This window comes from Euphorbia lathyris, chromosome 1 (genome assembly GCF_963576675.1).
Source record: "Euphorbia lathyris chromosome 1, ddEupLath1.1, whole genome shotgun sequence".
Taxonomy (NCBI): domain Eukaryota; kingdom Viridiplantae; phylum Streptophyta; class Magnoliopsida; order Malpighiales; family Euphorbiaceae; genus Euphorbia; species Euphorbia lathyris.
This window is the reverse complement of record NC_088910.1, coordinates 28,979,151-28,996,580: the sequence shown is the minus strand read 5'-3', so window position 1 is coordinate 28,996,580 and position 17,430 is coordinate 28,979,151. Positions and strand designations below refer to the sequence as shown.

At 33.1% G+C, this 17,430-nt stretch overlaps 1 protein-coding gene across 1 annotated transcript; it reads left to right on the top strand.

Moving 5' to 3' along the window:
* Nucleotides 1-11,755: 11,755 nt before the first annotated feature.
* On the top strand, nucleotides 11,756-15,218 carry LOC136226369 (ATP-dependent Clp protease ATP-binding subunit CLPT1, chloroplastic). The gene is made up of 6 exons (XM_066014821.1): nucleotides 11,756-12,160; nucleotides 12,246-12,272; nucleotides 12,364-12,473; nucleotides 13,582-13,761; nucleotides 14,637-14,764; nucleotides 14,841-15,218. The coding sequence occupies exons 1-6, from the start codon at nucleotides 11,955-11,957 to the stop codon at nucleotides 14,871-14,873; spliced, it is 684 nt and encodes a 227-aa protein (XP_065870893.1). The 5' UTR covers nucleotides 11,756-11,954; the 3' UTR covers nucleotides 14,874-15,218.
* The last annotated feature ends 2,212 nt before the right edge of the window (nucleotides 15,219-17,430 follow it).

The following is a 17,430-nucleotide window of genomic DNA, read 5'->3' as shown; positions in this document are numbered from 1 at the left end:
CACCTTTGTCACGACCCAACCCAGGCCATGACCGGCGCATAAATTAAGTTAACTTTAATCTATGCTAGCCTTAATTCTGAACTAATAGAAATTCCAAAATTAACTAAGAGAATAACAAATTCGTTGAAATTACACCATAAACCTTAAAGGAAGCTAACTGTTCAAGTCAATCTCAATAATCAAAAGTCTCCAAAAAAATAATATAAAGCTAAATTCTTAAGCAGTCTCCTTCAACATCAATCCAAGGGTTACCTCACGAACAGAGACCTTAATCTGAAAAGAAAGATTCAACGTGGTATGAGATTTTCGTCTATACGAGCGAAAACCTCAGTGAGCAGTAGCTATAGCACACAACAGAAAGGGAACAGGCAGGCAAGCTGATACTTTTAAATTATGACAAATATAGTTCAAAATATAGTATTTCAAAATCAGTTAAACTAAAGGGTCAATATGAGATAATCAATTCAAAATACTGGAATTCAATTGTCAAACACAATCCTGAAGCCTTTCAAAATATCAAATAATAGAATAATCAGAAAATAAGGCAAAAGCTTTAAAACTCATGGTACAGTGTAACAGAGTGGTGATACTGCACACCACCAGAGCCAGATAAATGGTAAGCGCTACCAATAACAGATACAGATAACAGATAATTGCCTTCACCGATCTTATGCATGATTCTAATGTTGACACGATTGACGACAAAACTGACAACTGACATCATGACTCGTAGACAAAATGCAAAATCCTAATGTTATGAAGATTGGTGAGAGGCCAGATAACAGATACAGATATACTGAGCACTTGTACCAGTTTGAAAACATATAGTATACCTATACAAATCAGAAAATCATAACTGATTGAACAAATTATCAGATTTCTAAAAAACAAAAGTAATAACTGCGATCAATCGCGTATCAGAAAGTACAGATCATATCAAATCAAATTTTAATAATTTTAGAGTAACTGATAATAAAACAAATCAAATATAAGGGGCCTGTTCCCAGAATATACGCTCTAATACCAAGGATATTTAGTAAACAGAAGGTTCAAAATCTACGCTTTTATAAACGAAACATATAATTAAATGTCAATTTTTGATAAACAGTTTAAAGTCTGATATTTCAATTAAACAGTGTCGTGTACTATAATTACCACTCACCTGAAATTCCGAAAAATGTGGAGCTCTTAGTTAATAATCATCTTGCCAATACACCAAAATTATTTGGTTGCATCGTTCCATGAAGCAAAACAGAGAGGGGACGATTTCTTTTTTTCTTTTTCTAAAGAAGAGTGTAAAAGAAAATTGTACTTATCTTTTAAATGGTTGGCTAAGGTTAGTCTACTTAAAAAAAAAAATAGCTTAAATTTAAATTTAGGAGAAAAGTAGAGTTCAAAGTAAAAACAAAATCTTATTTTTTTCTATTTAAATATACATGTACATATCTTTGTAACGAAACAATAATTCAAAATCTATGTGAAGTAATCCAAAATTAAGTAAAACAAATAATTCAAAAGTCCAAGTTGTAAGGTGATTATAATTAATTAAAGATAATAAACTTATTCCTTTAAAAAAATAAAATAAAAACAAATAATAAATTTATAATATGATATATCCAAATAATGCTAACCATCTCAATTTACCACATAATTAATTACAATTGTGGATGTTATATCTTTTAACTAAAAGAATGAAATATATATCTATAAAATCAGGATATTACAATGTCTCTCTCAAATTCAGGCCCATCAACATCATATATCATTTGACAAAATGGACTAATGGGTTCTAAAGGCTGATGAAAGTCCTCATGATATGCGTATTCCCACTCTTGTCTAGAGCAACTACTAACATAAGGTTCGATATGATGAATCCATTCAAAGTAGTTCGCAACAAATCCACACTTGTACAAATGCACCTTTACATCATTAATATATTGGAAGAAACTGTTATTGCATTTCTTGCAAGGACACCTGATCTCCTAGTCGTTCATAAAAGCAGGTTTGCTAATTGCAAACTTGACAAATTCACTAACCCCATTGTCGAACCGTTCGTCAATTAGCCCATCGGGTTTGTGTCTATTGTACATCCAAGATCTATTTATGTTGTCCATCCTTTTGAACCTATGTGTAGATTGAATTAGAATCAAGATTGGAAAATTAATTTACAACACAAGGCTTAATAATCATAAGATATAATCACCACAGGGCCATTCATATTTTCTTGTTGTACTAAATTGTTGTAGATGTCAACTTTAGTCCCAATTCGACTCGCTGCCCTGCAATTCCACAATTACCCATTAATATTGGTACCATTTATATGTATGATACTTGTGAATCACCATTATTTGATAATGAGATTGAAAAAGAAGATGGGGGTTTGCTTAGTTTAAACATGTGGCTGATTAATTAACGCAGACAATAACTACTCTGATTGACTGCATAAAAATGTTGATAATACAGCGGGTTCTCTCTGATTTTGACTACATAAATATGTTGATAATTGGCATTACTCTTCTCAATCCCCATACAACAACAATAATAATAACTTGGATTGGTTTAAATTAAAGCATAACACTTTCTTCATTCCCCTTTCCCTCATTTGAAATTCAAATTGTATTAGCTAAAATCCAAACAAGAAAAACAAATACTATACCATATCTTGTTAGAGGGATTTGGTTCAACTACTCAAACACTAAAACAAGTTAAAAGCATAAAAAAGGCACTCAAACAACATCACATTCAGACCAACTTTAGAAACAAAACAGCATGCACTCAAACAAGCATCACATTCAGACTAACTTTAGAAACAAAATATCAGGCACTCAAACAAGCATAGGTGAAAGAAGAACGAAAGATTGCAAGATTATTTTAGTTTGTACCTTCAAAAATATTGTCTTTTGGTCATTTTATCAAACAAGAAGAAAGCAAAAACATAGGGAAAAATAAAATATCTTGTAGCTGCAACATTAAAGCAAGAAAGGAGGAGTTTCTTTACATTATCTTCTGGTGAGCAGTTGAACTCGTTTTCTCCAAAGACCTGAAGCTGTTGTTGATGGCTTCCTTCTCTTTCGAGCTATTTGCGGAAGCAGAGCAAGGGTGGTCTTAGTTAGAAAAGAGTTCTTTTGAAGAAGAAGAATAAAACAACTAGAAGTCTTACCTGAAAGTATGTCGTGGAGAGCTAAAATCAAACCGAGGAAAAGCGGCGCTGGTGTCGGCGCCGGTGAAGACAGCAACGAGATCGTATAGGGGGAGAGAAGATTTTAGGGTTAGAACTTCTATGCACTGAATGTGTATTTTTATTTCTAAATGGCTATATATTTTTATTTCTTAATTAATTTTTTACTTTATATTTTTCATTTCACTGAATAAGAATAAATAGACACAATTATAATTTTCTTTTGTGGCTGAATAAGAATATAAATAGACAACATCAGAATTATTTGTAATTACATTTTTATTTCTTAATTATTTTTTTTATTTATATTAAAAGATGGACAAATACTAATAGTTAATCTTTTAATTTATATTAACAATGGACAAATGAAATAATAATTATTTTTTAACACATTTTGATTTCTTAATTAATTTTTTTAATTTATATATATATTAAGTTTTTTGGTAGTAATATATATTTTAAGCTAAATATGAGCAAATATATATATTTTAATTTAGGTTCCTACATATTTTTATTGTCGATGATTATCTCATATGTTGGTGATATCACCGACACTAAAAATCACCTACTAAAGGGTTGGAATTTGTGGCAGGAATAATCCCGCCAAAAATGTCCTACACATTCCCCGAATGTGTAGGTGATTTCTGAGGCATATTTTCTATCGGTGATTCCTACGCAAAAAAATTCGTCGATTGATTGTGTTGGTGATAACAGTTTTTCTTGTAGTGTTAATTTTACCCATATTTAACATAAAATTTCAATAGATTGATTTGACAGTTATTCGACTACCACATCGGATCTTCCAACAAGTTCATCAATAAATAGAAGCATTTTCGTGCATTTTGTAGGTAGTTTTTTTTATGATTAACTTACATATCACAAACTTAAATATTGGTATTTTGTCAAATTGTTTGTAAATATGCTACTAACATAATAGTGGTGTGCAATTTTTTTTTTTAAAAAAATGTTACTAACATAATAAATATTTTAGATATAATTGATGTTTAAAAGGCTGATGTGATAATTATATTACGAGTATAAAATTTTATGTTAGGTAGCGTTAAAATTGACTTTGTTTAGAAACATTAAGTATAAAATTGTACAATTGCATACTTTAGGGATAAATCTATATTTTTTTCAAAAAACATAAATATAAATTATTTAGGTAGATAAATATAAGACATAAAGCCCAATTGACCCTTTAAACTAAAGACCCAAAGTCAATTAACACTCTAAACTACATAAATCATCAATAAGATCCCTAATTCATTCTAAACTCTTCAATCAACCACTCTTTAACACAAGCTTTCTCTCTCGCTTTTTTACGGCAAACTAACACCAACTCCCTCTCTTTCTCAACGGTTATAATTTAATATATGATCATTGATATGTTTTCCCTTGATTTTCTTCTTCCATCTCTTCCTTCTTTCCCATTTTTAAACAATGATTGGAAGTTTTACAGAAATGAAATAATGATTTATTTCATCCTTGCAAGCCTTAATGAGTTCCTTTTTCCCTTTTTATAGTCGATAAAATCATATTTGCGGAGGTGAAATTAGTTGTTGTGATTTCATTCCATCCTTTGTAGCTTATTGATTCTTCATTCTTTCTGCAAACCTAATTATTATTTCTTATTCAACATAGAAATCGATGACATTTGCAGAGTTCAAAATTGCTTGCCCAATGTCATCTTCACCAATTAGGAGATCTAGAGTGGAGGTACAATATGAGCATGAAACACAATTTTACAACTATTGGATTACAAACATTCATATGAATTTTTTTGGGGCAAGAACAACCCAAACATGAAATTTTATAGCTGCAGGAAGTATAACATAATTTTGTCATTTCATACTGTTATTTCAGCTTTTATTTCTTTGTTGATAAGTTTTATGTTAAATAGCTTCCTGGTTTTATAAGTATTAAGTAATTTTAGTTCTCAATGTATATTTTGATTGGGATTTTGTTGATGTTGGAAGGGAGATGTCTGGTTTCTTTAGTAATTCTAAAAACAACAATGAGTTAGTTTAATGGAAAATAAGGAATGGCTTGATAGGGTTCTTTTCTGGATGGCACGCTGATTATATAGTTACATGATTATCCTAAAACAAATATTTATTTATTTTATTACTTAATTTAGGTCGGTGGCTATAGGTACTTCATGTGGCATGATCTAGAAATGATAGAAAGGGCAAAGTTTCTTTTGATATAGCTAAACATGGAGAATAAATTGTTATGGAACTTGTGATAAAGGAAGAATTGGGTGATTGTAGTGGTGTTCACTCACAAGTGCATAAGTTACAAACTCAATTAAGAAGACTTGAAATGGAGAAAGTAATTGATGGTGCAAAAGTGAAAAAGTTTAAGAAGAGTTTGATGTGTTGTAAAGTGGTTGTCATGTTCTTTGTATTTTGTTTTGTTTTACTTTTCTATTATATAATGTTGTAGAAAGAGTTTGATGTTGAAATGCAGCTGGATACGAGATTAGTTTTCAAATATAGTTTGATGTTGATGTATCCTCTTGTTTCCAATTAACAAGTCTCATGTTTATTTCAAATTAACTTGTAGAATTAGATATTGACATATTGTACACATATGAATGCAAACTCTAAAAGGATGTGTTTTTTTGCAAATTATTATACACATATGAATGCAAAATCTAAAAGCACATGGCTGGACTGGACTAGGAATATTGAATAATGTATTGATGTATTTGTACACAAAGGAATGCAAAATCGTAGGAATGCAAAATCGTAGTGCGTTGTATTTGCATTGTTTGGATCAATTGATGAATTTTGTTTTTTTGTCTTATTATTCCCATTGTTTTTTTGTCTTATTATTCCCACATTTACCTATTGCACAAATCAGTTAGCCTTGACTAGGGGTGCACTCGAACCGAACTGAGACCAAACAGGGACAGGCTCAGCTCAGCTCGAGAAGTGTTGAGATCGGACTCGGCTCGAGCTCGAAGCTCACCGAGCCTGAAATTTTAGAGCTCGGCTCGAGCTCAAAGCTCATCGAGTGGCTCGTTTTAATTTAAAAAAACAGCTTTTAATATATATATATTATTTTAAAACCCAATTATTTAAAAAAGGATTAGCCATGAAAACTTTAAGGACACAATTATCCCAAGTTCAATGGTGGTCACAACCTTAAACCATAAGCTACACTAACCCATCCAAGCAAGTATACTGAGCCAATTCTTCCTTCTTATTTATAGGCTGCTATCTCATTACTTTGGACACATATTTCCGATGTGGGATTGTTTTCTAAGTGAAATCTTAGTTAGCTGTGAATTCCAATATTTGTATGTTGAGTTTGGTAAGCCTCACACTCATTGGGCTTATTTTTTTTCTTAACAATTTTGGGCTTGTTAAGAAACATATAATTTAATATATTTTACAAGTCTAATATCAACTGAAATTATTATTCAATATTATATAATATTCTATATTTGATACACTTTTAATAATTAATTACTTTTAGTTTTAGTTACATAAATTTTTTTCAAAGTATACAACAGAATTTTAATTTGTGCTACACCAAGCATTAAGATAATTATTTTTTATTTACATTATAAATTAAATATTAATATATATATATATTAATTAAAAAATCAATCGAGCTCGCTCACGAGCTTTCGAGCCGAACCTAAAAAAGCTCGGCTTGGCTCATTAATGTTTCGAGCCGATCCCGAACTCGAACCGAGCTCTATCGAGTCGAGCTTTGACCGAGCTTTGATCGAGCCGAGCTCGGACAGTTTGCGAACCACCATGGCTCGTTTGCACCCCTAGCCTTGACATCGAGTCTTCAAGAATGTCCCATCAAGACCAATGATAGGTCTACAACTATGTAACCGGCCTTTTTTACATGTATCAAAGCATATGAATAACCTGGTGAACATCTTTAGTCCATCAGTTGTATAGTTCTAAATTCAACATCAAATACATTGATAAGAGTAGTCCTTTTAGTCTCATCTACATATGAAAATAAGCTAGCATATTACTCTATGAACATTGAATGAAGCTCTTCAATTACAAGATTCTTGGTCTTATTACACATTGACCAACTGATTTTACATTTTTTTTCACTTTGTCCCTTAGCTTGCTACATTTTATTTCAGGATTATCAATGATCTTTCTCTTGAAGTATTTCACCAACCATTTAACACCCACTAATGGATTTGTAAAGTCACTCCTAACACATCGATGCTTATCAATTAAAGTTATTGTTTCCAGCAAGGTATCATTTTTACTGATTCTTCTCATATAAACAAGAAATGGGAAATCAACTTGATATATCGCTTTTAGTCTATACTTCTCATTCTTTAGATATTTCAACCAAATGCCCCTACCAACTGAATATATAGCAATTGCAACTTTAAATTGATTAGCATATGAAAATGTCATTGCTAAAGCAAAGATTGGATCTTTTCTTTTGGGTCATAGGGACGAATTGTGCTTTTTCTTATCCTACCAGGTGCCTCATCGGAATCTCCACTAAAATCAGATGAAGTAGAACCAAGATCATCATATGAGAAATAACCTTTGCTTCTTTCCTCAGATTCATCATAATCAAATTCTGAACGGACTTCTTCAAAATCCTTTTCAGCCATATCAACAACATTTCTATATTATGCGTAAAAGATAAAAGAAAGAAGACAAATAATTATAATACATAGTGATATTTGAGAAGCATCTGTATTTTTAATATGGAAGGGAAAAACTATAAATTATTCAGAGTTGTATGCATTTATTTATACTGCTAAAATACAGCTAATTGAAAGACTGCATATAAAATAACGTAAAATATCTTCCTAAAAATCAGCAAAAAAATCATAACTGAAACTAGACTCTTTCAACCATTTAAATTGCAACTTTAAAATTCAAATAACTCAACACTCCTTGAATTTATAGGTGCTGAAATTTATTAAAATGACTTTATGATTTGATATAAACCATGGTTATAGGAAATTTATCGTCATTAGCATTGGCATAGATATGATTATGGGGCATATTTGTAGGCATGGTTATGGGCATATTTTTTATAGGCATAGTTACGGGGCATGGGCATGGGCATAGGCATTGATGGAGCTAAAATAACTCCTCTCTTCTTATTGGATATTCATGACAGTCTTGGCTTGAATTTGACTTTTGCACACTCTTTCTTAGGGATGTAAACGGGGCGGGGCGGGACGGGGATTTGGTTTCCCATCCCCGTCCCCGCCTAAACGGGGATTCCTCGTCCCCGTCCCCGCCAACTAAATGGGGACAAAAACTGTCCCCATCCCCGCACCACGGGGATCCCCGCGGGTACGGGGAATCCCCGTTTACCCATTTAGTACAAAATTATCAATTATAGTAAAATAGTCGATAAGTATTAAACCATTAAATGACTTAATTAAAAAATGAAGGATATGCATGTATATATAGTATATAATAATCAGTGATTAATAATAAAAGAAAAAAATACATCATGTAATGGAATATTTTATGACACTGATTACGTACAAACAATATTATTAATTTGGACGAAAAAGAAAAATAAAGGAATAATATCATTTGAATATTTTTGTTGAAGTGAAGAATATTAATTAGTTTGTATATAGCTATGTCATAAGTATTATTTTTGTTGAACATTGGAAGTTAGAATAGAAGAATGGGAATGCATGCAATAAAAGTAATGGTCAAAGCATTTAGTACCGGTGGGGCTTCACGGGTACGGGAATCCCCACGGGGCGGGGATGCCATTTCCCATCCCGCCCCGTATCCGCCTACGGGGACCATATTGGTCCCCGTCCCCATCCCCGTTAACAAACGGGGCGGGGAATCCCCGTCCCGTCGGGGCGGGGCCCCGACGGGTACGGGTATTCCCCGCCCCAGTTGCATCCCTACTCTTTCTACATGACTCATTTGGCCACATTGATTGCATTTGACATCTGGTCTCCACCAACACTTGTATTATGGATGGTTTGTCTTCTTACAGTGAGGACAAGATGAATGATTTCCATCCGAGAAATTTTTTCTTTTCATTACTTTTGCTTGTAAAGCTCTGTCTACATAGTCTTCTTGCCTCATAAATCATCTTAGTTCTTGAGCCTATAGAGCATTCAATAATTCTACCAAAGTAATGTTTGTTAGATCTCTTGAATTTTCAAGAGAACTGATAGTTGCTTCAAATTTCTCAGGAACAGCAACAAGAATTTTCTGAATGATTATTGAATCAAGAAAATCAGTACCTAGAAGTTTCATTTTATTGGTAATGCTGAGAAGCCTATCTGCATAATCTTGAATAATCTCCTCCTCCATTCTTTGTAATTCAAATTCACGAATCAAGTTGATTGCTTGCATCCCTTTGATATTCTCGCTTCCCTCATATTCCTGCTTTAAAAACTCTCAAATCTCCTTAGAGGTTTTAAATGTCATTATTCTGTTAAAAATAACAGATAAGATAGCAGTGAACAAAATCAATCTAGACTTCTATTTTCTCAGCTTCTTCTCTTTGTGAACTCTGAGTTGAGTCAATGTTGGATTTTCTGATAATTCAGAAACTTTATATACATCCTCCACAACTTCCCATAAATTGTGGGAATCGAGATAGGCTTTCATCTTCACAACCCACATTTGATAATTTGTTCCATCAAATACCGGAGGTGAAATCAAAGAAGAAAAATAAAATTTTGAATCCATCTAGCTTGTTTGTGTTTGGTTTTTTTTTTTTAAACTCACAGATCCCTTCAAATCGAATTTGCTCTGACACCACTTTGTTGGTTTTTATGCGTTAAAGATAAAAGATAGAAGACAAATAATTATAATACACAGAGGTATTTGAGAAGCATCTGCATTTTTAATATGGAAAGGAAAAGCTACAAATTATACAGAGTTGTATGCAGTTATTTATACCGCTAAAATATAACTAATTGAAAGAAAAATATTCCTATAAAATAGCATAAAATATCTTTCTAAAAATCAGCAAAAAATCACAACTGAAACTATACTCTTTTAACCATTTAATTTGCAACTTTAAAATTTAAATAACTCAACAACTACTATCGATTGTAGAAGAACTAGAACTATTACTGTCTATACGAGCATTAGATTTATTTTTATCTGCATTTTCTGTCCTTGCATTTTCCTTGCCTTTTGTGCATATTTTCTACATTGAATTAACTGACCAGCTTCAACATCTAATCCACCACCAACAACTACAGCTTCAACTTCAACAATATTGTCACACATCTCAATCAAACCATATATGTCATCAATAGGAGATGCATTCACATTACTTGGACCAGCTCCAATATTGTCAACATTTGCATTTTGGTTTAAAAATTCAGTGTCAACTCCTTTGTTTGTTGCCAAATTCAAATAGGGAAACTCATATGTACTGTCTTCTACCGTTTGTACATGGACCAATGGTGAACTTCTTGGCAAATCAATTCTATTATTAACATATATATGCATCACCCTAGTTGTTAGCCCACAAGATAACATTTTAAGTATCCCTACTACATCTCCTTTTATTATGAATATCCCTTCTGATAGTTTTTTCAGTTGTTGTATCCTTAGAGTAAAGCCTGAATTTATCAAAATATCCGAAGGACTTTACATTGTCAACTAGATCTCCATAGCACAAATAGTCAAGATCACAGTCATCAAACTACCACTCTTTGCTCATTAACATAACATTAATTTGGAGTAAATGCCCAACTACCCTCATAATGAAACACAAGTCTAATTTTCCATTCTACAAAAGACAAACAAAGATTCTAATTTTCTTAACAACTATGAAAATATTACATTTTCAACTTGTATTAACTAAAATCATAAATTCAGACTGACAATATCATCCACAAATCAACAACATAAATAGGGTGAACTTTAATACAAAGCCTATTATTATGACTAAGATAACAAATATACACAATCACTGGAAGAGGAGAAGAAGAAGACGAAGTTAGTAATAAAACACACTTACATGAGAGAAGACTAAAATTTTTGGAATAATGTTCAACTTTTACAAGATTCCATGCCCTATTTCTTAAAGTTTCAATTCTTTAATTCGTGTTCAACTGCAAAAAGAGAAGAAGAAGAAGAAGAAGAAGAAGATGATGATGATGATGGAGTTTAAGACATGATTTCTCTTCTATTTCACAAAATCATTCTTGTTCAACGGGACGAGAAAGAAAAGAGACAGTGGAGCTTAATACATGATTTCTCTTATCAATTCATACGTGCCAACTCCTTACTACACAAAAACAACAGTAACATTTCCCTCATTCATTGCCGACGAGTCTTGCATATATGTATCCAATTTCATACCGTATATACTCTAGAGAAGTATTGAAATTTCTAACTTTTAAGAGAGATAAAAGAGAAAGAGAGTTGGTGTTAATTACTAAAGTTTGACGTTTCATAGTGGTGGATTGAAGAGTTTAAAATGAATTAGGACCTCATTGATGATTAATGTGGTTTAAGGTGTTAATTGATTTTGGGCCTTTAGAGGCCCAATGGCTTTAGGACTAAATATAAATTTGAATATTATCCCAATAGTGTATAATATAAATTGCATAAAATTACATTGCCTAATTCGTTTTGACACAGTATTATCCTCGGCTTTGAACATTGCTGTAGCCTGTAGCTTGAGCTTCATCGCACAAGCAACATAGGAGAGCAGCACCGTCCATGAAACCAGAGGTTCCAAACTCACCCGTAAAACCCCTACCTTGAAAACCCAAATTTACTTTCTATTGCCTCACTTCACAATCTAAGGGTTAATGGCCACTCGCACTTTCTCATTTCTCCCAATTTCACTTCCCAATTCCCAAATTGGCACCCAAAAACCCCATCACTCTTCGCTGCTTCTCCCGCTAAGTTCCTTTCATGGAAATAAGCTCCAAATTAGAGAATCCAATTTGAGCAATGTCGTCCTTAAGTGCCATGGCTCTACGGTTACCACAGTGATATCAAGTCTCCCGACTAAGTAAACTATTTGAATCTCTTCCGTTCTTCTTTCATTTGATTTTGAGGATTGAGGTGTGATTAATTTAATTTTGATTGTTTTGCAGGAAACACGCTTCAGAGAAGATCCCAAAGTGCGTCATAAGTAAAGTGTTGTGCTTGAGTTATGTATATATCTGGGGTGTGGTAAGTGTATTGATTTAACTAATTTTTGTGCGGTATTAGATGGTCCGCGAGGGCAATAAGGTCGTTTGGTTTGGGGGAATTGGAAGCGAGGAAGCTCAAGTATCCGAATACTGGAACTGAAGCGCTTCTAATGGGAATTTTGATCGAGGGTTAGTAAATCTTTCTTCAATCAATTATTTCACTGCTTTGTGACCGCATATACTTTGTATTAGAATCTTCAATTCCTAACAAGTTTCCAAATAAATGATGGATATCATCATTACTGGATGTAATTTTATAAGATGAATATCATTATTACTGAAAGTAATCTTGACTAGCATTCTTTTGTTTGCTCCAATTACAGTGATGCAAAATGATCTAGTTTTAATAGCAGTTTCTGTGAAAATTATTATTCTGGAAGCTAATTTATATAACATCATCTAGCATCTACATCCATACCAAAAGGTTCTCAGCTCCCAAGTTACAGCAGAAAGTATCGGGTAAATTACATCCCTGAGCACTAACTTCAAAACCGGACATAAAAGTCATTCAACTTTGCCCTGTTACTAATATAAAAGTGCTTTAACCCTTGACCACTCTAAAAGCATGTCATCCTCCATTGTAGAGCTAATGGAAATTATATTCTAAGCAACTTTAGTTGATCTTTTTGGTTTTGAGTTCATTTATGAGTTGTTTGGTTAGGAGAGAGAATGTGGTTGGTTAGAGAGAAATCTCCAAAAATGTGGTTCCATGTGAAATGTGGTTCTAAACAATATTAATTCTTGTTCTTTTCCATTTTGAAATTGTTAACCATCATTTTGAGGCCGTTTACTTTCATAAGGAACTTTTATGTTAGTAAAGGGCAAAATTGAGTGACTTCTATGTCCGGTTTTGAAGTTGATGGACATCATCACGTTAGTGAGGGCAAAGTTGAGTGGCCATGGGTGTAATTTACCCAGAAAATGGCCATTGCCAAGTGATGTAGGAAGCCATTAAAAGCCTCTGCCTTTTGTTTTGCTGTCTCGTTCCACAACCATTTGTAAATAGAAAAGCAAGTACGGGTTCTCTGAAGAGCTGTTTTAAACGTTTTTTCTTACTCGAGAGGTCATATATATACACTCTTAAGGACTATGTCCTTGTTTTTATTTCTTATTGAAATCTCTTCTCGATGCATAACTGTCACCAGTAAATTGCATTTCTATTATGCAAGGGAATCATATGCATTTCTTCATCATTAATCCGTTAGGTCCTTGCTGAACTTTATATGCTTGTTTGCAGGAACAAGTCCTGCTGCAAAATTCCTAAGGGCTAATGGCATCACCTTTTTCAAGGTGCGAGACGAAATTATTGACTTGCTTGGGAAATCTGACATGTACTTTTTCAGCCCTGAGCATCCCCCATTGACTGAACAGGCTCAAAGAGCTCTTGATAGGGCTGTGGATGAGAAATTAAAATCAGGTGCTTTTATAATATTTTTTTTTTGTTTTTTTTTTTTTATCTCTGTCTTGAATCTATAAACCGTTTTAACTTTTTTGGCACTTGGTGGTATTGGTATATTTCTTATTCTATTGTTTGGATTGAGAAGTTAACTAAATGAGAGGGATATCTGTACCTGTAAAATTTGTTGTGATCTAATCTTTATGAAATCTTGGGGTGCATGGTAACTTTTTAAGTTTTTTGCATTAATTCACTAGAACCAGCTGTTATATGCCATGAATCATGAGATCCTTGCTAGTTGACCTGAATCGTTTGGTTTATATTTCAACTAAAGAACTCAATATTTTTGGATAAATATTTCCAAGCTTGGGAGCATCTGTACAGAACCTGTATGCTTAATATGGATTGAGTTTTATTAACTGAAGTTATGTATATGGTTATGTTTCCTTTTGCTTATCGAGTTGTCAACAATTTTTGCTTCATCTTTAACATAAAATCTTACTTTGTGTTTATTCAATTGTCTAAGCTGTTTGTTTTATTATTATTATTTTTTTCAGTATGATTACTACGTCATTTTGAATGACTTTTTAGATGTGGGCTGTACCTATGGTTACTCAAATAGAACATGCGTCATTTACCAAGTTGTCATTAAAATTCTTCCATGATGATGTTATTCATTAGGGTTGACAATTTCTGACACGATAACATGATTTATAGAGTTTATCCGACTAACACGACACAATTGACACAATAGTCATTTTGTTGCTTTTATATCATGTACTATCGTATAGAATATGTAAATAACATAATACAATTATGACACTACCACCTCTATGATTCACCTGCTCCTTCTATTAACACCTTTGTGTGTTACCATATTCTTGTATGACTTGCAGGTGATGGTGGAGAAATAAGCACCGGTCATATAATTCTAGGGATTTGGTCAGAAGTAGAATCTGCAGGTCACAGGATTTTGGAAACTCTAGGTTTTAATGATGAAAAAGCTAAAGAGATTGCAAACTCTGTAAGTTGAAACCCTTAAGAGTGATTGCGCTCAGTATTTTCAGCAATCCTACTCATGTGATTCTTAATGTTTGCAGATGAACGAAGATGTTGTATTGAGCTCTAAGTAAGTAGGATATGGTCACGGCACTTTCTTGCTTCAAAACCAGCTTGCTGAGGATAAATAGTTGCTTGTTGATGGAGCCAGTTTTTGCTCCAATTTTGGGGGATTGTTAAGCAAAATGGCTCCCCAGAATCCCAGTTTGGGATATTGAAATTTGAATCTTTTTGTACAAGAAAAACTTGCAGCATCCAAACTGTCAGTCTGCAATGATGGATTTTGGTAGTAATGTTATATTGCATTTGTTTTAACAAAATCATTATCAAGGTTCATTTTGTTTTTGTATAAATAGTTCAACTGATCCTAAAATAAAACAATCAAATTCATTTATTCTGAATATCTAGTCATTATCTTACTAGCAACTTTCATTCACTGTGACACACAAAGCAAAAATTGTTGACAGTCAAAGTTGCTTCCTCTCCTATCCTTTGCTCAGTCTGTGAGCAAAGGATTATCGTTGAGCTTCTTAGAGTTGGATGGTCTCAAAAAGATGAACTGGGCCTCAATTTAGACTTGATCTGATACAAATTTCTCATGCATTGTTCTCATTTCGAACATTAAAGTGAAGAGGCGGTTAATGACTTATATCCTTTATTCTTATCTTGATGTTTGGTTGTTGTTGATTGAGGCTTGCGTAACCATCCTTTGTCAAACTAACAGTCATGTATAGTGGTGGAAAGTTTTATAGACTTGTGTTGAGTCATATAAGAACCTTTTCACATTCAATGGTTCTAGACTACAAGCCGCAAGGACTATATTTTTTTAGTGTTTGGTTGCTACTTTTCATGCTTTTGTTTGTCTTTTCACTTCAAAATGGAGAGTTTTAGATTTTTGGTTAGTGATCTCCTATTTGCCTTTTACACCTGAAAAATAGTCTTAGCTTTGGAAAAACTGCTTTTTCTAACCGCAAACAGTAAAACAAATGGGCCCTTTATTAGCATTTATCTTCATGTTAGTTTCGCTTCATAATTCCTCTTTTTCTTTTGATGTTTTTCTTGTTTTCACCGCATTCCATTTAAGCTTACTTGGTCGGTCATCCATGTTTAGAGTCTTTAGACTTTGCTCTCCTTTCCCATTTTCTATGAGATGCCCAAACTTTCTTCCTCCTTAGACATTTCTTTAACCAACCATTCTAACAAAGAAGATAAGAATCCTTACGAAAAACCAAACAAATTAAAAGTCATAGCCCTACGCCCAAAAGCATCCTATCCAATCGTGGCAAGTATACAAAAGAATTATTCATCTCTCGAGCTTTTAAGGAAGTTGATGTCGATCCAAGCACCTCATATGAAGATTCCAAGAGAGAATTATGGACAAAGCCCTGAAGCATGCTTGGCAGTAAATTGAAGCACTGCCACTGCCCTACACCTTCAAAAAAATTTATCTCCTATTGATGAAGTTGTTAACATATTAACACTAGAACATGTGGCTTTTGATAGCTATTGTATATAGAGTTGGAAGGGCTTACACACTTAAGGCTCATGGATATGAAAGAGGTGGAGGTTACATAGGATATTCAACTTAGACCGAGAGTGCTTGAGGAGTGTGATTTTCCTTTAGAAAGTGTAAAGCTGCTTGAAGAAGTCGGAGTCGTTATAAGAGGTTTTCTTCCAAATGATGGAGCATAAATTTCAAATCAGTTTTGTTTCTTTTTGTAGGTACCATGAGCGGCAAAGAGTAGGAAGTCTAGTGTTTAGATCTCGACCTAACTAAGGTCGACCTGACCCTATCCGATAGGAATACGAGGGCTTCAACCCTCAAACATTTGAAAGCGATTTGCGTAGTTTCCCTAGTGCTAGCAACCCTACTACTTCTCCTTCTAGTGCGACTTCCCTAGCCACGAAGAAAAGCAAAGGATCACCGAAATCTCTTGTCCCAAGCCCTTTAGGCATAAAAAATGGAGGTTTTTTAAAGTAAGGTGAGCTGAGTGTATGGATATTACCTTGTTTGTTTTGAAGTGTAATTAAAAAATAAGGTAAGCGAGGGTAGGTGGTGCTAAATTTTCCTTTATTTCCCTTATACTCCGATTTGGTGGGGAACCAAGGTTAAGTAATTTTTTTTCCCAAAAGTACCCTCATCCATACATAAGAGAGCTGAGAATAAATTTTTTTTCTTTATTTCTTTCTATGGTATTTTATTGGGATAAAGTATCAAAATAGGCCTAAAGTTTTTGGAAAAGTATCGATTTAGGCTCAACGTTCAAAATAGCACCAATATAGGCTTAACGTTTACAACATAATATCAATTTAAGCTTAACATTTACAATATAGCATCAATTTAGGCCTCACGTATAAAATAACACCAATATAGGCTTAACGTTTACAAAATAATACAAATTTAAGCTTAACGTTTTACAAAATATATACAATTTAAGCTAAACGTCACAATTAAATTAATCATATTATATTCTTTCCCTATTAACTTTATATGTTATCTTTTTATTTAGTTCTATATTCTTATTTATTATAATACAATTAATTAGTATTCTTGCCCATTAAAATCTTATATTCGTTTTTCATAAATGATTCCATTACTACTAAATTTCATTGCTCATGTAATATATGCAA

Coding starts and splice junctions, on each gene's coding strand:
- LOC136226369 (XM_066014821.1), top strand. CDS start 11,955: ATGGCCACTCGCACTTTCTCATTTCTCCCAATTTCACTTCCCAATTCC. Junction 12,273..12,363: donor GCTTCAGAGAAGATCCCAAA/GTGCGTCATAAG, acceptor GTGCGGTATTAG/ATGGTCCGCGAGGGCAATAA. Junction 13,762..14,636: donor GGATGAGAAATTAAAATCAG/GTGCTTTTATAA, acceptor TATGACTTGCAG/GTGATGGTGGAGAAATAAGC.